The 26,590-nt window shown below is 38.5% G+C and overlaps 3 protein-coding genes and 2 non-coding genes across 8 annotated transcripts in view; all 5 read left to right on the top strand.

The window, feature by feature from the left end:
• abcc9 (ATP-binding cassette, sub-family C (CFTR/MRP), member 9) overlaps positions 1–9,270 on the top strand; it is a 32,588-nt gene extending 23,318 nt beyond the window's left edge. For 2 of the 4 annotated variants that reach the window (XM_043236753.1, XM_043236756.1), the window contains 7 exons: positions 1,020–1,098; positions 2,759–2,867; positions 4,653–4,756; positions 4,973–5,106; positions 5,685–5,747; positions 6,188–6,370; positions 7,531–7,662. In XM_043236753.1, the coding sequence (XP_043092688.1) occupies positions 1,020–1,098; positions 2,759–2,867; positions 4,653–4,756; positions 4,973–5,106; positions 5,685–5,747; positions 6,188–6,325 (627 nt within the window). In that variant the 3' untranslated portion in view covers positions 6,326–6,370; positions 7,531–7,662. Of the gene's footprint in view, positions 1–1,019; positions 1,099–2,758; positions 2,868–4,652; positions 4,757–4,972; positions 5,107–5,684; positions 5,748–6,187; positions 6,371–7,530 lie in introns of all 4 variants that reach the window. The other 2 variants (XM_043236754.1, XM_043236755.1) reach the window with 1 other exon arrangement.
• Positions 9,271–10,365: 1,095 nt separating this feature from the next.
• kcnj8 (potassium inwardly rectifying channel subfamily J member 8) lies at positions 10,366–13,800 on the top strand. Its single transcript, XM_043237536.1, is given in 4 exon segments — positions 10,366–10,519; positions 10,737–11,104; positions 11,739–12,409; positions 12,412–13,800. Coding segments are annotated over 3 exon segments (1,251 nt in total). The 5' UTR covers positions 10,366–10,519; positions 10,737–10,751; the 3' UTR covers positions 12,639–13,800.
• A 1,146-nt stretch (positions 13,801–14,946) lies between these two features.
• LOC122343893 lies at positions 14,947–15,087 on the top strand. Its single transcript, XR_006250877.1, has one exon. It is a non-coding gene; the product is annotated as a U4 spliceosomal RNA (small nuclear RNA).
• Positions 15,088–15,834: 747 nt separating this feature from the next.
• On the top strand, positions 15,835–19,867 carry cmasa (cytidine monophosphate N-acetylneuraminic acid synthetase a). The gene is made up of 8 exons (XM_043237535.1): positions 15,835–16,482; positions 16,560–16,702; positions 17,320–17,475; positions 17,698–17,831; positions 17,981–18,075; positions 18,183–18,354; positions 18,943–19,102; positions 19,355–19,867. The coding sequence occupies exons 1-8, from the start codon at positions 16,250–16,252 to the stop codon at positions 19,648–19,650; spliced, it is 1,389 nt and encodes a 462-aa protein (XP_043093470.1). The 5' UTR covers positions 15,835–16,249; the 3' UTR covers positions 19,651–19,867.
• On the top strand, positions 18,666–18,806 carry LOC122343892. Its single transcript, XR_006250876.1, has one exon. It is a non-coding gene; the product is annotated as a U4 spliceosomal RNA (small nuclear RNA).
• Positions 19,868–26,590: the final 6,723 nt, after the last annotated feature.

Below are 26,590 nucleotides of genomic sequence, written 5' to 3' on the forward strand. Positions count from 1 at the left end.
TACTAAGCAATAAATCAGTGCTGTTGTTGTTAATTAAACTATTAAAATATCCAAAATATGATATGATATGTGTGTGTAATGTTATATTTTTACATAAACACTCACATTTTTGTATGCATATGTGTGTGTGTGTGTAAATAAATGTACAAAATATTATAAAACACAACACACACACACACACACACATATATATATTTAAATATATAGGTGCTGTCAAACTATTAATCTCACTTTATTGCATCCAAAATAAAAGCCTGTTTATTGTACTTACATGTATATATTTATATTCGTATAATTTATATCTAAAATAATGCGATTAATCGCAATTAATTGTTGGCATCGCAATCGCAATTAATTGTTAGTGCTGTCATATAGCTCATATATCAATATTTACATGCATGTGTGTTTATTTATTTATGTATATATTTATGTTTATTTGTGTGTTTATATACATATATAGACAGTACACACACATATAGTATGTAAGCAAAATGTTTTTTTGTATGCGATTAATCAAGATTTACAGATTTAAGAGTCATATCGGTCTAATGTATGTTGTCTGTTACCCAATAAAAATATTAAAATTGCCATAGATGTCGTAACCTCCAACCAAAGCTGCCAATGAGAATTGGGGAGTCCTTACTGATCGGCCTGCTGTAGCACATAACACTCACTTGCGGTTTTGTCACTGTAGCGTTTATTTTCTCATCGCGCCGCCAAGCCACGGTTAATCTCTGCCTGAATATCCACTGCACAGTGATAGCAGCAAAACCTACGCAATTTGCAATTCCGTCATAAGCTTTTATCTTCATTAGTCTAACTTGTTTTTTAATAGGTGCCCTGGCTCTCAATATACGAGTGCGACAGCACAGATGGCTTTCGTGTTGTGACACGAGAACTGTAACCGTCCGCACTAGTTTGTGTGATTTAGGAGAGCAGCCCCCGAGCGTGTTTATGCAAAAGCAATCTGAAAATGTCAGGCTGTGTCAAGTGCTTACGTGTTGTTCTTTTTGTCCCAGGTGGGCATCTGTGGCAGAACGGGCAGTGGAAAGTCTTCGCTGTCTCTGGCCTTCTTCAACATGGTGGATGTTTTCGAAGGTAGGTCTTCCCAGGACATCTTCCATGTCTCTCTTTAATGAAATATTCTGGTTCACTGAGCACTGCGGCGCTCAGATGTATGTCGAGCTCGCCGCTGGGGAGAAGCTGACCCTTGCGGATCCCTAAAGAAAAAAAAAAAAAACATGGACATTCTTGAAAAAGCTATTTTTAATGTCCTCAGCTGCTTACCCTAGAAACATTCATTTCTTCGCCCCTGTTGTTTGTTCTTTTACCTTATGGTTACTGTCGCTTTGACAAGCAGCCGTGATGTCATGCTTAGACATTAACCGTAGACATCTGTTGAGTCTTACTGTCATTATTGACAGCGTTTCTTAGTCCGGCTGATTTAAAACGGAACCATGGCTACATTTGTTATAATATATCAAATAGAAAGGGCGTAAAAAAAACTCTTATCATGCAGTATATTTAGTAGTTTTCACTAATGCATTAAAAAAAACAACTCATTCTTCGTAATTAAACAAAAACAATGTGGAAGATTTAAAGCAACGCTATAATCAAGCGGTGTTATTTCGGGGATACCGATTTTATTATTATGACAAACAAAAATACATCAGATTTATTTTCTCTCTGCGTTTTATCACATTGTCCGGCGTGCAGCATTACCACATTTCTCTTGGTCGAAATAAATCTGTGGCCAAATCAAACATTTTGTGCCGTTTTGTGCACATGAGCCTGCTGTTAGAGACGTTTTCAATCTGAAGTGCACAGACTCGCTCTTCACTGTGTCCATATAAAGGTAAAATGAAAATCTTAAGAGCTGTGTTTGGTCTCCTGATATCCTCTACAGACCGCTATGTATTAAAGTCAAGTTGTTGTAAACTGACCTGAACACCCAAAACTAATAAAACAATCCTTCAGGGAAAGAAAGAAAAATGTTACTGTGATTAAAATGAGGTTTTGCAAGGAGCTAAATATAGGTACGTCTTATATAGTTAGATATTTTAAATATATGGGTAGCTGACTCAAAACACATCTGTGGAGTTAATATTAAATTTATATTGGTATAAAATAGAAAGTGTTCTAATGTGCTAACACCTTTTAAATGGTTTACCTAACAAAATAAATAATTAAATACAAATATTCAATGTAGTTTCTTTATTAATATGAGCTAAATAAAAAAATATAAACCAGAGATGGTATTGTTAACTAAGACTATTCAAATAGTTATACAATTAAAAATTAATGAGTTAAAATAAATATAAACCAGTATTGTTATTATTATAGTTATTCAAATATTTAAAGTTATTAAATGATTATAATGAAATAATAATACAATTAAATAAATATATTAAATATGTTTAAATACAAATATCAGCGGAGTTTCTCATAAGAGCTAAATTTTAAATATAAACAAGTTTTGTTATTGTTTACTAAAACTATTAAAAACTGGTTTTAAAAATTATTAATCAAAAATCAAAACAAATATGCAAACAAATAAACGTAAAATAAAAATATATAAGTATTACGCTAAATTTTTGAAAACAAATAAAAACTTTTTGAAAGCTGAAATAAAAATAAATTAAAAGCAAATTATATTAAATTAATAAAAATTATAGAAGCACATAACAAAGTAATTAAACTAATGACAAAAAAATTGAAAAAAAAAATTAATTCAAAACATTTTTTGTTGTTGTTCCAGGAAAGATAGTTATTGATGGCATTGACATCTGCAAGCTTCCTCTCCAAACCCTGAGATCCCGTCTGTCAATCATTCTCCAGGATCCAGTGCTGTTCAGCGGCTCCATCCGGTATAAACACGCTAATATGCTCGCTCAAACATACAAACAGACACAGAAATACATCTGTATCTGCGTAATGCATGCACCTCACACGCACTCACTGAGGCTAAACTGACCCAAACAGACAAGACCCGGGACAATAAACACGCACTTCCTGCCTGACATTTTTAATCAGAAGTTCAGCATAAACACAGATCATTTACAAAACACAGGGACCCCCAGGATGTGGAACAGGGGGCCTTCCAATTCACTGGCATTGCACAACTCAGCTGTTCTCACAATAAGCTATACGTTCTTATGTGTGTAGTATTTTATCCCCTATAAGTTTCTTCTCAAACAGTGTCAAGTATTTATTTCACTGGATGCTCAATGTGTATCTCCGAGTGTCCTCGGCTTCAAACTTGTTTGAACTTCTCACGGATACTAAGTGTCATGTTTGTTTCTGAAGACAGTGAGCATATGGGGTTTGTTTAAAGAGGCCGCCAAGGGATAAGAAAGAAAATAGAAGTGAACCACCATCACAAGTCGTCTGGGAATGGTTTTGGGCAAGCTGTTGTCATGACAATGTTTATACGAAGCGGGCCTAATCTATCACCGGGCCCAGGAGACAGAGCGACGAATTATTAGTACAGCAAATCTTTCCTTGATTTTAATTTTGGAAAATGCAGGGCCATGAAGGAAGAAGCTGTAGTTGGAACCCATTTTCCAGTGAATATGGGTTCGTTAACATTTCCTCTTATGGTCATTGGGTGCATTAACACTGCGTCCCCCTTAGTGTGCTTTTCAGTAGAAAGTTAAGTTCATCCCCAAAAAAATTCAATTCTGTCATATTTATTTAAGCTGATGATGTCTCACATATTTTTTAAGTGAAAAAAAAAAAAAAAAAGTTATTTTGAAGAATGTCCAAGCTGCACTTTTCCATACAAGTGATGGCTATTTTCTCACATTCTCACAATAATTCTCAGTTTTGACTTTATTCTCATAATTATGACTTACTGTATAGTAGTTTTGACTTTTTATCAACTAATTATGATTTCCTCTATTTTTTTCTTAGGTGATGGGAATAAGCTTAAATATATATCCATTACATTTTATATAATTTCTTAATTTTTTTGTCCTGATTTTGACTTTATCTCATAATTATGATATAGTATCTCATAGTTTAGATTTATTTGTTTTATTAATTTATTATAACTTGCCATAAGATTTATTTTCTAAGGTAGCCATTACTCCAGTCTTCAGTGTCACACAAGCCTTTAGAAATCCTTGTAAAAATCTAACTTGGTGCACTACAAACCTAATGCTGAATTTGTGCCACTTCTTTATTATTTTTGTTAAAACAATAAAACTTTGTTTAGGATTAAAACATATTTAAATAGCATTTATTTAAATTAGAAATCATTTGTAACATTATAAGTGTATTTACTGTCTCTTTTGATGAATTTTACGCATCCTAGCAGAATAAAATAATTGGTTTTCAAAATCAATGATTACTGGTGACAAGACACTCAATAACCACTGAATATTGATACTGTTACTCATATAACTTCAAAAGACTTGAATATACTTGAATATAGAAAAATGTTCTCATACTTTTATGGTGCTTTCTTTTGCAGTCTTCATTCACTTTCGTTTTAAGAAAAGGAGCAGCATGAACATTCTGCTGAATGTGTCTTTTAGTCTTTTTAAGGGTTTTTAAAGACATAAGATATGGCGAAATAGAGGCATTTTTCATTTTGGGTGATCTGCCAATTCATTTTATATTTTATTTTGTTTGCACCTGCTCATTTTCAGGTTAAATCTCGACCCCGAGCGCACTTGCACCGACGACAGGCTTTGGGAAGCGCTTGAAATCGCCCAGCTGAAGAATATGGTGAAAGCACTCCCAGGAGGACTGGGTAAGAACCATCTTCTCCGACCGTTCATCCCTTATCTCCATAATGTCAGTCACCTCACGATTTGGACGCTGAGTGAGCATTTTCTATTGCGATGAAATGCTGGAGTTTCCTGACCTTTTCACGGTGACCCCCGAAGCATTCAGTTTTATTTGAAAGTGATGTGTGCTCAATCTGAACAGCTGTAAAGCGTCACGCTGTACGTGTGTCATTCCCCAGACGCTGTGGTGACTGAAGGAGGGGAGAACTTCAGCGTGGGACAAAGACAGCTCTTCTGTCTCGCCCGGGCCTTCGTCCGCAAAAGCAGCATCCTAATTATGGATGAGGCCACAGCTTCTATAGACATGGCCACGGTACAACCACATCTACAGCAGACCATTTCCATTCCATAAGAAAAAAAGTCCATAAAAAAATATGATGTACTAGATCATCTTTCATCACTTTGACTTTATTCTCATAATTATGATTTAGTATCTCATAGGGGTTTTTTTATCTCATAATTATGACATTTTATCAATTATGACTTTCATTTTTTTTCATAGACGATGGGAATAGGTTAAAATATACATCCATTACATTTTATACAATTTCATATTTTTTTTGTCCTAATTTCAACTTTAACTCATAATTGTGATTTAGTATCTCATAGTTTTTTTTTTTAAATTATGACTTTCCCTAAGATTTTTGTATGCATTGGGTTATATAAATATATTTATATATATTTATATGCAGTTTATTTTTAACAATGTATTATAGATGTAAACAAAGTTAATGGAAAAATGATTGGGAGTTGTTGATTGGATTGTATTAAAATGAGGGCAATTTCGATTTCGCCTTGTTTGGGTTTCGTTGAGGGAAGAAAGTATGATTTCACTAAACACTGAAATAATATTTTTTTACGGTATTACTTTTATTTTGCCAAATTCTATAGGAAAATATTCTTCAGAAAGTGGTGATGACTGCATTTGCTGACCGGACAGTCGTCACTATAGCGGTAAGTTACCCTGTATGACTTTTTTTGCTGGTCTTTATAAAACAATGGGCAGAAAAAAACCCTGTTTTTTCAAATAAACATTTAAAGGGATAAAATGACTTTTAATGCTCGTCAGGCTTTGACGTCTTCGATTCTTTCCGTGTTCTCGTCTTTCCTCTGACAGCTGACAGTACATCTCTCTGCATTAACACACTGGCTCGTAAGAATAAAAGCCTGCAGCGACTGTGCTCTGATGTTTTACTGCAAGCTGTCATTCAGAGCCGCAGTCACACAGAAATGGCCTTTCTGCCTCTGTTTGTGTCAGGGAACACCGCTGAGCTCTGAATGAACGCATGCTCTCTGTCTGCTGCACTTTTTCACCGGTTTTCCTCTCCTCCTCACCTTTTGCTCCTCTCTTCTTTCTCCTTCTTATTCTGCCCGTCTCTCTTCCTCTGACTCAGCACCTGGTTTCCTCCATCTTGGAGGCGGAGCAGGTGCTGGTGTTTTCCTCTGGGACTCTGGTAGAGAGTGACAGCGCTCCTAACCTCTTGGCACAGGAGAACAGCCTCTTCAGCATCTTAGTCCGGACGCACAAGTAACCCTGCTTTGGCTCCGCCCCTAGGCGTCTACGCCCTACCACATTGGTTGGTAACCAAGTGCTTCCTGTGTGTGCAACTTATCAGAACATTTCAGCGCGCAGCCACTAACCCTACACTTTAAAACATGCAGCTTTTGTTACAACCCTACTTTGGGTCAAATATGGCCTAACACAAATATCAAATTAAGTCTTAATGTAAAAATTTGACCCAGCAGCTGAGTTAGTCCATTTTTGACCCAAAGTTTGAAACAACCCAGCCTTTTTAAAGTGTATTTTAAAGCCAGCTAACTAGTGTTTAATTTCTGGGGGTTTTTTAACATTAGGATTTTAGGTTGAAATGTGTTTGTTTATTTATTTATTTAACGTGTATAGTTATTTATTCATGTATTTTATTATAATTTTTCAATAACCCTTTTATCTTTTTTTTTCGGACAGATAAACAAATAAACAGAGTTTGATAAATACATTTTTAAAAACACAAATAGCTACAATATGGGTGTTGCAATTATTTTTTTTTTTTAATTTGACGTAAAGGTCCTTACCTGTCCAGGTATTCTAGGCTCTGTAAAATAAATTTAAGTTGATGAGTTGATAAAGCAAATAACATTTTTGAAAACATAAATGAGAAATATTGTTTACCTCTCTGTGTGTTGTTAACTAACTTGTTCTGTTTATTTAGTAAAATTAGCAATATTGACACTGAATAGAGGTAGTAAAGGTGGAGAATTTAAATTACTAGCATAAAAGTACTAGCATAAAAACTAAAACTAGCATGAAATTTTTATTAAGACTATAAAAGAAATATTTATTAAAATATTTATATAAAAATGTAAAAATTAAAAACATAAAATTACTAAACCGTTAACCTAAATTTAAAATCTAAAAATGAAATATTAAATATTTTAAATATTAATAAAAAATTTAATTGTATACGCTTGCCTCATTTGCTAGCCAAGTTATTTCAGAGCTCTTTGTGAGTTTCGCTGAATGAAAGGCCTGCACCTGCTATAAGATGACTGTAAGAGTCCCTCGAGGTGGTTTTCGTTCATCCTGTAAACGGCAGCTTGATGTTTTACTCTGATTGCAGAATCCTGCAGCGATTTAGACACCAAAAGGGCACAGTCAAACATAATCTTAACAGATGAGGTGATGCTTTAATTGAAATACATTGACACACATCTGCTTGACCGCACCTGTTTTCCACAGCATCGCGTCCACACTATCCTGACGGCTGATCTAGTCATTGTGATGAAGCGAGGAAGCATCATGGAGCATGGAAAACCAGAGATTCTCATGGAGCAAGAGGACGGCTTATTTGCATCCTTCGTCAAAGCCGACATGTAGAGTCACTCATCTCCGTCACCACACTGGTTTATACCACTTTTGGCCTTATGAAGAAAAAAAGAGGCGGCCATTTTTGGCAATTGCATCGGAAAGGACTCGACTACACACAGACTCTGGACTGTTATTGTTTTATATAAAAACAGTATTACACTCTTTTTTTAGCCCTTTCTTACCTTACGGCTCTTTTTCTAAGTTGGTTTTCACGCGTGTGTACTCTGAAACACATAAGCAATACGCATTTATCTACTGTGTTTTGACTAGTACCAACACTGTACAGAGCACGTCTGTCCGGTTGAGGCCCGACGCTCTCGTCTGTCTGTCTGAAGTGCATTGCTGATACAGATTTAGGGATGGAGGACAAATATAGCCCTCACTTTCTGGGGAGTCCTGCAAAGTCCACCAAATCAACCCTAATGCGTTATTCACACCCTATATACAAAACTGATTGTATTTTATATTTAGTACTGTATTCCTCTTATGCAAATTACTTAACCAAAAGCCTATTTTTAGCGTTCGTTTGTCTGTTTTAGTCTTAATTTAAAGCTGCAGTCGGTAACTTTTGGCGCTCTGGCGTTTAATAAACAGAACTGCGTGCGACTTGCGGAAGAACATTGTTGCCGGGGCTACTTCTCTTTGTTTACGTCTACGACGAATCACGCAGGCCACTCCGCGGCGGTACCTCACCGAACCAGTCAAAATAGTCCGAATATAAACACTTATTATAAGTGCACTGAGGTGATTTAAAAAAAAGTTACGGACTGCAGCTAAGCAATATTCAGTTTTAAACATTTGCAAGATCCAAAACCCTATGACAAACTGTCAAGAAATGACCAGGTCATAAATAACAAAAAAAATAATATGCACTTTTTTTAAAGGTAATATTTAGTTCGTTTGTTTGTTCTTTTGGTTTTACCGTGGCTTCCACCCTATAAAACACCATAAAGGCTCATCTTTACTTTAACGCGCGCTCTTATGCAAGCATGCCTACGCTTTTTCCAAGCACGCTACAAGTTAAATCTCATTTCAAACCAGCTCATTTCTCTCTTCTGAGCCGCTGTGACATTTTATTACGGGGACGTCAAAACGAGTCCTTGCACAGCCACGCGATGTATTGTACACACGACGTCCTCGGTTTCCCTCCTCGTCCTTTAATGGAGAGCCGGGCTGCACCCTGGCCCCTTTCACCTTTCAACCTTTCTGTATTTGATCGCTCTGCCTTCAACCAAAGATGATCCAAACAATATGTTGCTTGTGACGCTCTGTCCCTGAAGTAAAATGATGCACAGCTGTGGGAAACCCTTCCGATTTGACGCTATTCGCAGCGAGCTGTGATGTTACACTTGAGCAGTGACTTCCAGTAACTTGTGAACCCAGCCGAAGTGCATACGACACGCTGCGTAAACAGGACGTAAAACATAACTAAGAGAAACACAGCAGTAACAAATAAACTACTGCAAATTTCAGGTATTTGCATGTTGGTCGTGATGGACTGTTTGAAATGTACATAAGCCTGTGTAATTAGTGCGGCATTTGTATCATACGCGTTTAACAGCATTGCTCTTTTTTTGTACACGCGAAAATAAAAATGGCTTTGTGTGTTTACTTTAGCTTTGTTGAGCGCATTTGCATAAACACTAATATTGAGCGAAACAGGAGCCGATCTAAGAGTGAAGCAATTATAAAAGAGTTAAAATTATTTACTACATGGTGAAAAGGTTAAGTTTAACTCTTTAACTCTTGCATTACTTCTAAGTCTCTTGGGTAAGAAAAAAATATTTTGCGACACAGCGCCCCCTTCTGTTCACATTTTGACTAAGTCGTGGAAGTTGATGCTAAAATGTGGTTGAATCTTGTCTCTTTCTTAAATTATAAGATATATATTCCCATGTACAGAAACTAATTTAAACTGCGAGGGAAAGCTGACAGCGACTTTTATCCTACTCTCTATTAGGACAAAGTTAAATATATAAACCTGATGAAAAAACATCATCAATTCAGATTTATTTGTATAGCACTTTTCACAATAAATATCAGTCCAGAGCAGTTTTATGGAGAACACCGCCCTAATCGGTGAGCAGCTAAAGTCAACACTGAGATGAAACTACTCAGATTATTCTTAACAGTGTGTGTGTGTCTCTCTGTGTGTGTGTGTGTGTGTGTGTGTGTCTGTGTGTGTGTGTGTGTGTGTGTGTGTGTCTGTGTCTGTGTGTGTGTGTGTGTGTGTGTGTGTGTGTGTGTGTGTGTGTGTGTGTGTGTGTGTGTGTGTGTGTGTGTGTGTGTGTGTGTGTGTGTGTGTGTGTGTGTGTGTGTGTGTGTGTGTGTGTGTGTGTGTGTGTGTGTGTGTGTGTCGTAAAAGAACTTTTCCTGTTTTCAGAACACAAAATAAAACCAAAATGTGCATTCCATAAATGTCTATAATAAAGTTAAGTGTCCTAAAATATATATGCTCAACAATTAAAAACTAAACTATTTTTGTAGTTTTTCTAGCGCCCTCTTGCGGCCACCGGGTGTCCAGGACCCCAGTTTGAAAAGCACGATAACATTTCACCGACACATATACACACATTATTTCTACATTTCACAAAAAAAATGAACGCCAGCTTATCTGTTCCTATTATATGGTCTATTTTATAGGCTATAGACTGTTAGACTGCTTCAGTTTATACTTTATAGTATTTCAATTTGAATCTATAAAACACGGGCAGATGCGGTTGATGGAGTCTTTAGAAGTAGTTGAGAGGGTGAACGTCTCTCGGAGGCAGCAGGACAGTGATGTACCGCCCATGCGCGTGAAGTCCTGAAGGAGCGCAGCACAATCATCAGAAAGATACTTTTTTGAAGCCTTTACGCGGTGAGTGTGCGCTTGTGTTTATGCGGTGTTTATTGTATAAACCGAAACAAAAAACCAGCTCGAGGTGTGACAGATGTAAAATAACTTTTTTAACTTCACTGTACGCTAACCGAACAGAGTTAGAAGGCAGATGCGGGATGGTTTTTGAACCGGAGGCGCGCTTTTGACAGTCGTTGAATGGAGAGTCTTTTTTTTTCTTCCCCCTGACCGTTTGCAGCGACCTGCTCAGATAATGCTGCCGCGCAAAAGCATCATTCCCGAAGAGTTCGCGTTCTCCCCGGCGCTCCTGTCGGCGATCCCCCGCAAGCCCGTGTTCAGGGACCGCGTGAACAAAGCGCGCTTCATCGCCAAGAACGGCGCGTGCAACCTGTCGCACAAGAACATCCGCGAGCAGGGCCGATTCCTGCAGGACGTGGTCACTACTTTGGTGGATCTCAAATGGCGTTTCACCCTGGTGATTTTCTCCATGACGTTCCTGTGCAGCTGGCTGCTGTTCGCTATGTTCTGGTGGCTGGTGGCCTTTGCGCACGGAGATCTGGACGCTAACCTGAAACCTGAAGTAAAGCAGTGTGTCACTAATGTCAGGTAAGTGTGCCATTGAGATTGTAAAAAAAAAAAAATAAAATATATATATATATATATATATATATATATATATATATATATATATATATATATATATAAAATTAAAGTATGAATTTAGTTACTTTAAGTTTAGTAGCATTTAGTAACAATTACTCTTTATCTCCTCTGATCATGATCACTAAAATAAACTAAATAAAGTAAATAAATGACTATATACTGTAACAACTCCATTATTCTTACAGTTGTACATTTCAAAACAAGACTGCTAAAACAATTATATTAATACAGTTACATATATAGAACTATACGGCCTAATCTGTATTGATATAATGGTTGATAAAACTATTTAAATAATATACAAAAAATAATAAATAATTATTAAAATTAATGATTGCATGATATATAAAGATCTCAATTTATGAATACACATAAAATTATGGAAAATATGTAGTGCTCAGAAAATTTGTAATAATAATAATTAAAAAAAAATTCAATATGCATGATAGTAAATAGAAACCATCAAATAACCGTGTCTTGTTTGTTTGAAATAATATTGTTAATAGCTTGTTTTACTCCCCTCCTTGTAATAGAGGCCTAATACTCTTTGGGGTTTTATTTCTTTTTCTTTTTCCAGCTCCTTCACCTCTGCCTTCCTCTTCTCCATCGAGGTGCAGGTGACAATAGGATTCGGGGGTCGCATGATAACGGAGCAGTGCTCCACAGCCATCACGTTGCTCATATTCCAGAACATCATCGGCCTGATAATTAACGCCATCATGCTGGGCTGCATCTTCATGAAGACGGCCCAGTCGCACCGGCGCGCCGAGACGCTCATCTTCAGCCGCAACGCCGTCATCGCCGTGCGCAACAACCGCCTGTGCTTCATGATCCGGGTGGGGGATCTGCGCAAGAGCATGATCATCAACGCGGTGGTGCGCCTCCAAGTGGTCCGGAAAACCACTACGCCGGAGGGCGAAGTCATACCCATCCACCAGATCGACGTCCAGACAGAAAGCGCAGTCGCGGGCAACAACATCTTCCTGCTGGCCCCCCTGATCATATGCCACGTCATCGATAAGGACAGCCCCCTGTACGACCTCTCGGCGATGGAGCTGCAGTGTAGCGACCTGGAGCTCATCGTGATCCTGGAAGGCGTGGTGGAGACCACGGGCATCTCCACTCAGGCTCGCACCTCGTACGTGACCGAGGAGATCCAGTGGGGCCACCGCTTCGTGCCGATAGTGACCGAGGAGGAGGGCGTGTACTCGGTGGACTACTCCAAGTTCGGGAACACGGTCAAGGTGGCCACCCGCGCTGCAGCGCTCGCGAGCTGGACGAGAAGCCCTCCATCCTGATCCAGACGCTCCAGAAGAGCGAGCTGTCGCACCAGAACTCCTTGCGGAAGAGGAACTCCATGCGCCGGAACAACTCTATGCGCAAGAACAACTCCATGCGACGCAACAATTCTGCCCTCGCCGTGCCCAAAGTGCAGTTCCTCACCCCCGAGGGGGGACCCAATCTAGCAGTCACATGACAAACGGCCCGCTTAGCGATTTTCACCTGTCTTTGTCTTTCTCTCGGTCCTTGTCATGCTCTTTTCTACGGTTTCCTGTGTTCTTTGATCCTTCCTTTCCTCGGCAACTCCGGCCCTCCCGATTGACTTTTTCCTGCAGAGTTCAGCCTTAAAGGGCCCCTGTGGGTTATGAAAGGTTCACATTACGGTTTTGGGAGATTGACATGCATGCGACTGTCATTTTCTTATAATACGCATTTATAAACGACTCCCAAATGATCTGTTCGACGATTAATTTTTTCCCAAATCCCTCCGGTGATTGGTCGATTTCATTTAAAGCAGTGTTTGTGAGCTTTTAACTCTCCAGAAGAGGCATCTGGTGGCGAAGAATTCATCTGCGTTTTCATTCAGACCAACGCAAAAAGATCAACGAGTGGGCAGGCAATATGCTAATGTTTCTTTCTGACGTCAACATAAAACGACTTGGGGCTCATTTTTAAAAAAAGACTCGTTTTAATGATTCAGAGTCGACAGTAACTTTATATACGGTGCACTTTCAGACATACTACTTTGCACAATGTTTTCATTCACTGTTACACACTTCATGAAAATATCTTTTTTTTTTAAATCCATAAAAGAGGCGCTTTAATGAAATACCCCACTTGCTGCAGCGCCAGTGAACTGGACAAGACGTCCTCCATCCTGATTCAGAGAGCTGCTGCTTCACAACTATTTTCACCAAGACAAACTCCATGTGACAGAATAACTCTGTGTGCAACCCATATAGTTTGGACATTTCCATCAGGCGCTTCAACCCTAATAAACTGCGCCAGAACAAGCTAATCAAGATCTTTAGGATTACTTGGCCCTGTGGTCTTCCTCTAAGTGTTTACACTATATGGAAAAAAAGAGATGCACGATAAAAGAGAGGGTTTTCACAGCGATAAGAAAAGAAACATTACTGGTTACCAAAAAACCCTTCAGTGCACAGTTGTTAAAACAGGTGAACATCTGTGAATGGTGATCATTTTAAAATACTCTTTTCTCTATATATATAAAAAGAAAAATACTTCCATTTTTGCACAGCCTATCACTGTATAGCTCTGAAATCAAATGCATTGTACTGCGGACAATGACTGTACGTTTCACAATTAAATAAAGTCGATGAGCTTGTCATTCATCATTTGATTTGTAATAAATTGCGTGCGCTCAATAAAGCTCTGGGATTTCTGTTTGAATCAGCTCAAATCAAAATGAACACTAAACGAACCGGGGTTATTACTTAAGGCTAGAAAGATTCACGAAAATAATCAAGAACATAAAAATAATAATGATAAAGCAATTCGGTAAAATGGTAGGAGAGAAACCAAGGTAAGTGATTGTGACGCTGGGTTCGTGGCGACCTCTGGTGGTGAACAGGTGAAACTGCACGTGTTGGTGATAAGGTGAAAAGCATTTAAACTTCCCTCCAAACTTCATAGCGACTGGACACAGCATATCTGCATTAGCCCATGTGTGTGTTTTTCTTCTAAGCAGTTCAGAACAAGGTAGTCAAACCTTTACATGGTGAATGCTCCGAAAGTAAGCATTCTGAACCGGTTAAATAAGTTGCTATGATATTGTTAGAATACACACAACTACGTTTGCAGACCGGGTTTTATATTGTGCAACGTTTGACCCAGGTAACGTTAAAGTTAAGCTGAAATGTGTGATTCAACAACTTATTCAGCAGTCGCATCCTACTCTGCTGGCGGATGTACCTCGCATTTAAATGCGTATTGTTAATTATGTTTAAAACGTTGCAAACAGATTTACACACTTTTAATCGCTCCGAGGTAAATAGTCGACTAGGTGTATTTATTTTAAGACCAATGTCGCCCTCTGGTGGCCATGACAGTAAAAGCGAGCTGCACGTTACAGACGTGAAAAAAAACAAGAAATCAGTTTTGTACTACTCACTTCCTTAGAATAATTGTAATTTTATTTACACGCGTGCGTCTGTCGTGCCATTACGTTAGTAAACGTTTTTGTGGCACATTGCTCCCCGCGAACTCGAAAACTGTATGTCCCAGCATGCACCGCGCGAGGCGAACCAACGGTCCCTGCGTGTATATACATTTATGTATACGCATATAAATATGTATGTCTGTTTTAAACGTCGCTAGAACACTTTTATAAATATCCCGAGTGTTTTTCACGACGTGCTTCTGCTGCAGCACTCCGACTGCACGTCCACCTTCGCAGTGACCCTATCGAGGGAACGGTGAGTTACCGTCGAGGGGACGCGTGTGTCGTTGAGAGACCGCCCCTCTCCGGACGGCTCTTCTTTAGCTTTGCGCAGTGGCAGTATCGTAGCCTATGAGGTTTATCCGAGGCGCGATTATTGCTAATTGAAAACTTTACCCAATACCCCGCCATGACGACTTGAAATATAGTCGGCATTGGCAATTTTTGGCGGTCTCTACGGAGACTGATTTACATGGTTAATGCAGAAATAAAACAACGGAAGTGAGTGTGGAAGCCGGAAGTGATGTGTGTAAGACAAGGACTGATTTTGTCAGTTTCTCAGTTATTTTCTTTTTTGTTATTTAATTCATTTAGGGTAGTATTTACGTGACTGCATTTGACTGCGAGTTTTTAAAACGTTATTCTAAACCTGTTTAATTTTAAGCGAGATGTAGAAAATGTACCGTCCGATAAGTGCTTAAACCGAGTCTTTAATTGAACTTCGAGTGGCATTTAAAGCGGTTTAATATTGAATTAAAATCGTAAGTTAGTAAACTGTCCTAAGGTATCTGTCCTTTTAAAATAATCGTCCATACTTGAGCGTGTTTAACTGACTAAAAGTGACTGAAACTAGAGTTTTGCGTTCGCTGTGCACAGCCGAATACGTTTCCTTTACATTTGTGAATAAAAACAATAGAAATCGCTAACCATTCACACGAAGTTCATGCTAGTTCAATACTAAAATAAGCCTATTGTCTGAATGTAATAACTTTTTTTTAGTTTTGTAGTAGGCGTTTGCTGTGATTTCCTGGTTATAAATACTACCGTAAATAACTCTAATTTCGCGCAGCTTCATTTTTCCCATTGGGTAACTTTACCGTGAAGGCATACGAATCGTTTACATTTAATTTGCAGTACTTTATTTGATTCGGGTTAGTATAGTGCTTGTTTATAAACGTATATAATTAACAGAGAGTTTAGAAATTGCACGGTTTTATCTGTAATTACGGTAAATCTACAGCTGTTGCGCTTTTTGTGCACTGTTTTATTTGGTGTTTAATTGGTTTTCAGATGTGCAGTTAAAGTATGAGTGAAATGAAGCGCTTGTTCGTATGAATAACAGATGGCAAAAAGAACGGGGAGATGGTTTATAAGCAGCATTACGTAAATATAGAGATACAAGCTTTTTTTAATGCTGTATTTAAAGGACACTCCCGCTCCTAATCAGTAGGTGGCGCTGATGCGCCTAAAAGTTGTATGTCATCCGCCAAAAAAAAAACAAGAAGGAGGAAGATAAATTGCTTCTCAATGGAAGTAACGCCTCACAGCTCGAGTCTGGATTTGAGATCAATACAGCTATTTTCTATATCACATCCGTACGCGATATTAATTGATTAGCGACGCTAATGGCCGCAGCTAGTAAAAGCGGTAAACGAAAGCGGAAAGATAACCCCAAGCGAAGCAAAGTCAGCCCCAAACGGCAAAAAGTCAACAAGGATGATCGAAGACACATCGCTGCTCTTATTCTCGCCCGGGGAGGAAGCAAGGGCATCCCTCTGAAGAACATCAAGGTGCTGGCAGGAGTTCCCTTGATCGGATGGGTGATCCGAGCGGCGCTGGACTCCGCCGTGTTTGATAGGTGATTGAATGAGACGGGGTTCAGCGATTGGCTGGGCTGTGCGGCAGTGGGCTTTTACGCTCTTCTTGTTTTTGCAGCGTTTGGGTGTCCACCGACCATGACGAAATCGAGAGGGTGGCCAGGGCTTGGGGGGCTCAAGTGCACAGGAGGAGCGCAAAGGTGTCCCAGGACGCCTCGAGCTCGCTGGACACCATCCAGGAGTTCAGCAGTGAAAACCCAGGTTGTGTCACAGGCTCTGCTGCGGCCACGTTCCGCTCTGTGTGTAAAAGGTGTAGCTACAGCTTGTAAAACCAGTGTGTCCGCCTATTACCGCTTGGTTTTAGAGTAAAGCAAACACTGAGCAAGCCACGTAGCCAAGTTGTCATTCTTGCATACCAGGATGGTTACCCGGCATTGTTATTTGCTTTGTGAAGGAACCAGAAAAACAGACTCTGCAGCTGACAAATATTCAAGCGGTGATACAGATATTTATAATTGAGTTTTATTGTGGTATTTACCTGGGAGGTAATGATTTTACAGCACAGCTTGCTCCTCAAGGTTGCGAGTTTTAAAATCTCGCTAGATGTGCTGTATTTCCCGAATTATAGAGATGAGGTGAACGTAATCTCTAAGGCTTGAGCAATATTGTCATTTGACCCCTGAAGGTTAAAAAGGTGACACAGTAAAATACTGTAAAAACAAAAAAAAGTTCAACCGTAATTGCACTACATTTTACGAGTAAATGCTATTCCTGTTTGTCTACTTGAATATTTCATGTCTAATTCAGCGCTTTGAATGATCACAAATGGCAGCCAACGAAAGGCGAGTGGTTGACGTTCATGTAATGTTCGTTCGCAGGCGTCGGTGTCATCTGTAACATCCAGGCCACGTCTCCGTGTCTGCACCCCAGCGATCTCAAGAACGCTGTGGATTGCATCACAAAAGAAGGGTGTGATTCCGTCTTCTCTGTGGTGCGGCGACACCATTTTCGATGGAAAGAGGTCAAGAACAAAGGTTTGTTGGGGTGCATTCCTTAAATGTTTGGTTTGGGGTCCAGTTCTTTGATCATCCGATTTTATTGATCTAGGCTAAATGTACGGATTCTGATAGACACTGATATGACTGCATGCCTTTGTTAAAAATGACAATAAAACCACTTCTCAAAGCATGTCTCAAAGTCGTTTTTCAATTAAATACGAATGGTTATATAAGCTAATTATGCATTCTTTATAACAGGCTGCCAATGCACTAAGCCGTTGAACCTGAACCCAGCATGCAGGCCGCGGCGTCAGGACTGGAAAGGAGAGCTCTGTGAAAACGGCTCTTTTTACTTTGCTACCAAAAAACTTATAAAACAAGGGCTTCTTCAGGTAAGATTTGGGGGCTTTGCATTGAGTAAAAGCCTTAATGAGCTACATAATGGCCAAAAAAGTTGACAATACACATGAAAGTATATTATCAGCATCCTCAATCATTTTCTTTGTATCTTGCATGATTGTCATTTTTTACATTTTCAAAGGGTGGAAAAATGAAGTACTACGAGATGAAGCCCGAGCACAGTGTGGATATTGATATTGACTTAGACTGGCCCGTAGCTGAACAGAGAGTGCTGAGGTGAAAAAGCAATCGTCTCCACACAACTTTTATATTAGTAAACAGCCACAGCGCAAACAGTACAAAGTCTGAATCTGTGGGTGTGTGTGTGTGTGTATTTGACGTAGGTTTGGTTACTTCGGTAAGGACAAACCTGAAGCTGTGAAGCTTCTGCTGTGTAACTTGTCAGGATGTCTCACAGACGGCCAGATCTGCATCTCCGCAAATGGAGAGGAGATGGTGTCCATCAACACCAAAGACCAGGCCGGCATTAACATGCTGAAGAAACAAAATGTGAAGGTGATGCTATCTTGTCTGCCCACCCCCTACCTCCACCAACCCCCACACAACAATAGACCATCCCTCTTTTGTCTTTGCCCCTTCGTATCCCATCATGCAACTGGGACCCTTCTTGTTTTTGTCTTTTAATTTGATATTACTTTGGTGTACAATATACAGTTTAATCTGTTACTTTAAAAAAACTAATGTTTTTAACATTTTAAGTGTAGTGTTGGGCAGTTTGATGATTTTTACTGGGTTCTGCTGATCCCACCGCTGACGATCACAGGAGCTCAGACACAAGAGTACTCAGACGTCTCTGCTGGCTGGTTATCTTTGCGCAGTGGCAGTATCGTAGCCTATGAGGTTTATCCGAGGCGCGATTATTGCTAATTGAAAACTTTACCCAATACCCCGCCATGACGACTTGAAATATAGTCGGCATTGGCAATTTTTGGCGGTCTCTACGGAGACTGATTTACCAGTTAAAGAAAGACACATGCTTTTAAAAGACAGTTCTGCAAAAGTAGTGTATTTTAAAGATCTGTTTTAATTTGAATGCTAATTTAAAATCTATGTATGTGTGTGTGTTTGGTCTCTCTCCTATAGGTTATCTTGTTAGAACAAGACCCAATAACCAATGCCTTAGCTGACAAACTTGAAAAGAGGATGAGCTGTACGATTCTGCAGAATGTGGACGACAAACTGAAAAAAGTGCAGGAGCTCATGAAGGAAGAAGGGCTGGAGTGGAAAGAGGTGGCTTATTTAGGTGAGACAGGAGCGCTACGTTTCTTCCAGTTACATCAGCCAGACGCCACGAACATTAACAACATGGCGTATCTTAGAAATGTTGGTGTGGTTAATACAAATTGTACCTGAATATTACATACAATACCAAAACATCTTACGTTTGAGCACTTTATTATTTCATTAGAATGATTTTAAACACCGGTTTCTTTAAAATGACTATTGGTCAAAAGACAATGATTTCTCCAATGCTTTCCTGACTTCTGTGTATTAGGAAACGATGAGCCGGATGTGAAGTGTCTGGAACAGGCAGGCTTGAGCGCAGTACCCATGGATGCCCCAGCCGATGTTCGGTATCATGCCAAATACATCTGCCGCAATGCAGCTGGTCATGGAGCCGTGCGAGAGTTCGCCGAACACATCATCCAGCTAAGAAAGGACGCCGAGTCCCAGGGTGGAGCAGAGGAGAAATCACAGAACCACCTTTTAGAAAACAAGAATACCGAAAAAAGAAAAATGAAAAATGGGGTCACGGAAAACCTGCAGAATCAGAAACGAAAAAAGATTTGAGATCATCTTCCGAAATCTGGACGAGAGTAGGTGGCTGCCGTGAGGGGAGAAGTGAACTAAACGCAGTCATGACGGACATTTTTTAACCTCTAATTGTGGAGCAGATATTGTTATTCTCACTCGTGTGCTGTGCTGCTGATAATCATGTTTAAATATTCTGAACATGATAGAATTTCGGTTCTTTCGCTTTCGTGTGAATAAAATATGAAGAACTACACGCTCGAAGTGCTTGCTATTTAATTCCGTACGAAATGCCTATTTGTGATCTGTTTGCACTTTAATACAAACTTATTTTACTTTTATTATTTTACTTTCTTTACAACAGTAACTCATATCTCACTCAGATATCGCACATAGTGCATCCATTTAAATACATAATCATGAAATCAGATAAAAAAATAAAATCAACATTTTAGATGAGAATGCAGCATTACAGTTGTGTAAACCAATGAGAATTAAGCTGCGTCCAGAGCCAGAAGAGAATAAGTAAAAAAATACTGTGAAATCTGCTGCCTAGAGACTGTTTCCATCCAGACTTTTACCCATATAATGGTTTTTAGCCTTCACCAGTAAATGGCTAATATATATTTATTTGTTAAGTCTTCTTGTATTTTATTTCTACTGTTGGTTTTTCTGACCATTTAATAGTAGCAGCTTGTGTATTCATTAAATCGTTGAAGCATAACAGTGCATAATGGCATTTTAATTAAAGAAGCTCTTTTTGGAAAATGTTTACTTTTCTTTTGGATGGGATGGAGATTCCAAAAGCCCAGTTTTACCTCAGCACAACAGTGGTGGGACATTGGAAAGTTAGAGAAACAAAAACTATGTAATCGTACTTCTAATGTCACTATTCAAAATATTAGAAATTTAGACATTGAGATATTATATATAAAAGGATATTGTGGAGCTCCAATGTTGTGTGGAGCCCATAGAGATCATTTACATTTACATTTACATTTACATTTAGTCATTTTGCAGACGCTTTTATCCAAAGCGACTTACAATTGAGAGTACAACAGCGATTCAGTTTTTTGAGAGACAAACAGACAGAGTAAGTGCTTATAAGACCCAGTCACAGGGAGTGTTCAAATTAGTACATGCCAGAAGGGAAGGAATAAACAAGGGGATGAGAAGAGAGACAGAGACAGTGAGAGTATTTTTTATTTTATTTTTTTTTTTTTTTGATGAGGTCAGGTATTGCTGAAAGATGTGAGTTTTCAGCAGTTTCTTAAAGATTGACAGAGATCCAGCATTCCGGATATGTACGGGAAGATCGTTCCACCAGCCAGGAACAGAGAACGAGAAAGTTCTGGAGAGTGATTTCGAGCCTCTTTGAGATGGTAGCCAACTTAAGGTGTATTTCTCCTTTTTATGAGAGTGTGAGAAAATCTGGTGTTTGGTGCAAGCCAGATGATCCTTACCTTACATCCTTGCCTTACAGGAAACTACCGGCATTTATGGTTTTTCCAAAAAAAATAATTTTGTATGTTTTATAAGCTTGTTTCCTCATGGAGACCTAAAAATAACTGGTATTCCTATCCCTGTGGGAATATTTAGTCCCCATAACGTCATAAATACAAGGCACACACACACACACACACACACACACAAACACACACACAAACCTATATAAAAATAAAGCCCCTTGAAAAAGTCCCACGTATTTCTCTCATATCAGAATCCAGACATTTTTGCTCAGAGCAGTTTTTGGGTTGTAAACTGAATTTCTGGGATATAAGACTTGTTTGAATTTGCAACTGATCTTAATGACAAGTAAGCTTTTATGAACACACTATTCCTTTATTACAAACACTAAAAACTGTGGTAGAGTATACATTATACTCTGTCTTCTATATACACTAGAGGGCAACCTTGTACAAACATTAAGTAGTTACACAATTCATTTAAATTCAACAGAGTAGGCTGTTATATTGAACTACTAAAATAATAATGTCAACACAGAATATGTTTATGTTATGCGAGTCTTAATATTTGATGAACTATCGTTTGAGTAAATTTATTTTTGCATATAAAATGCTCTTCCAAAACCAAATTATTACAACACACTTAGAGTCAGTAACCTGCACTAACTGATTTAGAGGAAGTAGTAGAAGTTAATTATAAAAGAGCTATTTGTTATTGTATACATCAGCATCATCATCTTAAACCTAGTGATAGGTAGATCTCCATCCCTGAGATCAAATAAAGAAAAACTCACTCAAGCCACGTTTAATTTCACCGGATACCTAGCCAACGTCATTGATATTTAGTAGGTAATCACTATGGTACCCAGTTTTGCATACTAAAACGTATCTAAGACGGTTTCTTCCCCCTCATGAATTTCTTTATTGTTTGGCAGCTGTACATGACCTTTAGTTGTCTCTGTTTGATGCCTCGACGATGATCACCAGGGTAAAAGCACAGAGGCCATAATGAGGGTGAGATTTCCACTCGCCAGCCACAATTAAGACTCAATAGGTCTGTTAATTTATGATTCCTCTTAATCTATGCACCCTAAGAGAGAGGGCAAACCCAATTAACTCTCTCTCGTCATCCTCTGGCACATTATCATTGTGCGCTCGTCGTTGTGTGCGCGCAGAGCAATGCCAGCGGAATACGATTTAGCCACTAAATCACCCAAAGTCAACTTATGTAACCAAAGAGAGCGGGAAGATAAGACATTTCCCTGAAAATTAAATGTTAATTCATAACTTGAGTTCTGCGATAAAGTAGCATTATCATTTAGATCTAGTTTGAGTTAATCTTACGGTTCTGTCAGTTTCAAAGGCTAAAATGGGAAACCGATGAAAGGAAATGCAAGTATTGGAGTAGCTTTGCTTTACAGAATCGATCATTGTCTGGGAATTAATTTTGCAATTAGCTATCATAAACTTTTGTTCATTTGTTTCATGGCTATAGATTGAACAGCACCCATTGCGGTATTGTTAGTGTTAATTAAAACTATTAGTAATCGCTTTTGGTAGCTGAAATAAAATCAAATATGATAATGTTTTAAAATGTGAAATTCTAAAAGTTTATGTAAAATATGAATACATATTATATAATAATACTTTATAACGCTGACTCTATTTAGGACTGAATTTAAATTGGATATAAGATTTCCACCCATTTGGATTAGTTTTTACAAACAAACTAATAAACTTTTTGTAATGCATATTCTTTCAGTCATAAATAAAAGAAAATAAGATAAATAGTACTAATAAACTGAATGTATTTAAACCAAGTTTATATATTTCTCATCATTAAAACTCGTAAGTTAACTGAATATTGCTCATTCCAGTTAGCCATATTTTAAACATTATTAATGCTGATTCTAAGCGAATTACATGAATCCATTTTTTAAAATATGCTGGAAATAAAATGAAACATTTAATATAATATGAATTTTGTTGTTTTAAGGTCACTGAATGGATTTAAAAGATCAGAATGGATAAAAACATTACACTTTACTGGAATAACAGAGTCGAGAGCATTCTTATGTTCGGATGCTTAAATAAACTATTAGCTGGAGTTAATAAACTGTGGTCTTTCACCACTGTTGTTGGTGTTTTGTAAATAAATTAACTTCTGACGCTGACATTACACACGACCTTCTTAAAACCCAACGGACTGGAAGATTGTAAGCTAGTGTGGGAATTTGAAGAGTCAGGCATTAAGTTGCAGGATCAATACATGCAGAGGTACCTCTCTCACTAACTTCCACTTGTCCACTGGAGCCAATTAAACTGGGTCAATAGAAACTGATGAGACCCGCCGCACGGGGCACAGGTGTGCCAGTTCATACTATACCCATCATCTCATTAAAACACCCCAAACCTTTCAGCCCGTCTGTTTCTGAGCGCAGTCACAGGTCCCTCTACAATGGAGCCTCAGGTGGGTTTGGAGGGATTGGATTGACTTTGATCGTGGTTTTAAGCCCTGGGGATGTTTTAAATTTAGAATTGCGAGAGGTGGTATTTCTGCATGGATAGGATCGGTATATCACCGGTATAATTTAATCATGTTAGCTTAATGCAAATACCTGCAGCGTACCATCAAATCCTCTAGAAAAAAATGGATTAAGGAAAACCTGCCGGTGTCAAAAGTAGCTACTGTGATGCTGATAGGTACAGTGCTGGTATCAGATGGCAGCTTTCAAAGTGCAGTGAAATAGGCCAGTGCCATTGGCCTGAGCACCATGCACATGCACTCTGGTTTTCACATGGTAAAAAAAAAGCTGGGTTTCTCAAACTATATCAGATCTATAGCCTAGGTGACAGGATTTCAGCTGAAAAAAAGGTTAGGAGTCCCTACTCTGCAGTAAGTAAATAAATAAATACATACATAGTAACATGTGTATATGTATAATGTAATGTTAGAATAATATTTTCTCCATACAGCATATGGCATGCCATGTCTGCAAATCAAATATTTCCCTACTAAAAGCAGGTAAAAAACAATATGTGAGTCAAGTAGTATAGCTGAAATCTCAGTATTCATCAAATAGTAGACTACTTCTTCAGAGAGATTCTGAAGCACACGTCTAATGCACACTGTGTTTTCCCATCATGCCATAGGATTGATTTGTAAATGGCAGTGAAATAATGCATACACGATAATGACAGATGTCCAGACTGCATGCACATTTTACACATTCATGCAATCTAAAAGATACTTTAACCATTATTGCTTATTTAAAAGAAGCTCTCACTCAAATAATATGTAATTTTGAACACAGCCCGTGAATGTTAGCCTGCTTTTGGTATCTGATGGAGCATTTGGCTTAAAAAACAGTGACACTTGAAGTCAGACTTAACAAGGAGATTGCCAAAGTTACATTTGCAGAAACGTACAGTTTTCCTTGCACTCTAAAACACATCGGCGACTGAAGAGAGAAAGTGACCTGACAGTGATGAAGGGCTTGTAGTGAGTTTTCACGAAGCCTCCTAGTCATGCATCAATCACACGCCAGAACTAATGCTCCATTATGAGTCTCTCAGGTATATTAGTGCACACCGAGTTTGTGGTTCGCGCTTTGAAATCATTTAGAACGAGATTTCAGCATTTCTGGGAATTTTAGCTCATTAACATGATATATGCTAATGTGTGTGATGTGGCATGTTTCTTTAGATTCATTCCTAATTGTAAAGCTGACGGTAATACCCTCAGCTCCCAGTGACACACCTAAGTTTACTTCCTGTTCCTGTCCCGCTGGTGTTACACTCCCTCCCATCCATCAAATACAGCCCAAGCTATGGGACTCATCAAATGTGACGATGATGAATGTTCCATACACAGTCTTCTTTCGCAACGGCACCCATATCTCACCTGTCCCTCTGAATTACAGTCCACTGGTATTTTTAGGTAAGGGTTTCTTCCTATGAGGTCAGAGCACTTTAATTTGCCGCACTGACATGCTCGTTCGTCAGCCTGGTGGAGGTTTTATTGGACAGTGACAGCAGCCAGATCGCTGTTGACGGGTCTGTGATGTCCCGGCAACATTGTGTTTTAGCACATAATGTTCTGTGACCCGTGGACCTGCTTCCTTGTAAAAAGGCTTTATTCCCTTGATTACTGTCTTTTCCCATTGCTTTGGCAATGAAATAACATGTTGAGAATTTTTTTTAAGATACCTAGGGACGAATAAATCATGATCCAAATGGACCAGTCACATTTTATAATTTTGGTTTGCACTGACAAACTTTTGAGCAGTTTTCATGAATCTGAAAAAGTGTTTACACACACACACATATATATAAACCCCAAGCAAATTCATTCATCTACTCTAATTAACTGCTATGTTGAGGAGCACATGGCCCATTAAGCCTTTGTTAATTAAACAGTTGTGCTTCATTGACTGAGGTATCCCTGCATGACAGTTTGTTGATCTGAAAGTGCATCACACTTTTTAATAAAGTTTTAATAATAATCGTTCTAAGTCTATTGGGAAATCAGTTCATGAGACACCCTAACTAACACTAGGACAATGTAGGAACAATATTGGACTCACTTTTAAAGCTAGTTGTTTTCCGGTTAATGAACAAAAACATTGATAGCTAATCATAATTCACCCAGTTTCAATGAGTGTGAGTACAGTGCACTCGTTTTGTAAAAACAATGTCCATGCATATAGCTCAGAAACACCACAGAAAACACCATTTTGTAGTAGTTTTATGCATATAAATGCTGGAACCTTTTGACTGTTTTGTAGCCTATTTAACGTTTTTACTTGTAAATGTTTTTCTATACAAACACGTAGACAAACATATTTCATTTTTATTCCTTAACAAAAGTGTTACAAACGTGCAACAAAGGGCAATTGGAAAAGTAGCATCTTGAGACACATTTTGTTTTAAGCCTTGTCCTAGACTAAAATGTAAATCTGAGCTGTTTCAACTGACTGATCTTGAAACATGTCATTGCCTTTATTTTATCTCAAGATGCACACCAGTAATGCTTTTTTCTAAGGCATGTTTAATGAACTAAAAAGAATAGTTCACCCAGAAATAATATATATATTACTTCCATTAGGTTTTTTTCCTACACATAGGCTTACTTCCATGTTTAATGAAAAGGGTGGATAGTCTGGTGTGATTATAGCTTGAGTCATCAAATTGATCTTCCACCACCAAATGTAAAATATATTAAATGTTATAGAGAAATAATGCATGCATCTCATCCCAAACAGTGGTCACAGTGACCTGGATAATTAGATTTCATTATCTGTAACCAAAACCTACGGCTATTTTGGCTATTAAGTGCATGATGCGGGAAAACGAACATGATAAGATCAGAGAACAGATTATATTTCCCATTACTTAAAGTGCCGTGTTTGCCATTTCCCAAATGAAACAACAAAGCTCCATTAAATTTCACTCTCAACAGATTAATGCAAATCAATCGCTTCATTCCTGACAAACAGCATTTAACGAGTCCG

This window comes from Puntigrus tetrazona, chromosome 4 (assembly GCF_018831695.1).
Source record: "Puntigrus tetrazona isolate hp1 chromosome 4, ASM1883169v1, whole genome shotgun sequence".
Lineage (NCBI taxonomy): Eukaryota > Metazoa > Chordata > Actinopteri > Cypriniformes > Cyprinidae > Puntigrus > Puntigrus tetrazona.

Excerpts from the sequence above, each read along its gene's own strand:
- cmasa (XM_043237535.1), top strand. The coding sequence starts at position 16,250 with ATGGCCGCAGCTAGTAAAAGCGGTAAACGAAAGCGGAAAGATAACCCC. Across the intron at positions 17,832-17,980 it reads TAAAACAAGGGCTTCTTCAG|GGTGGAAAAATGAAGTACTA; the intron begins GTAAGATTTGGG and ends ACATTTTCAAAG. Across the intron at positions 18,355-18,942 it reads TGAAGAAACAAAATGTGAAG|GTTATCTTGTTAGAACAAGA; the intron begins GTGATGCTATCT and ends TCTCTCCTATAG.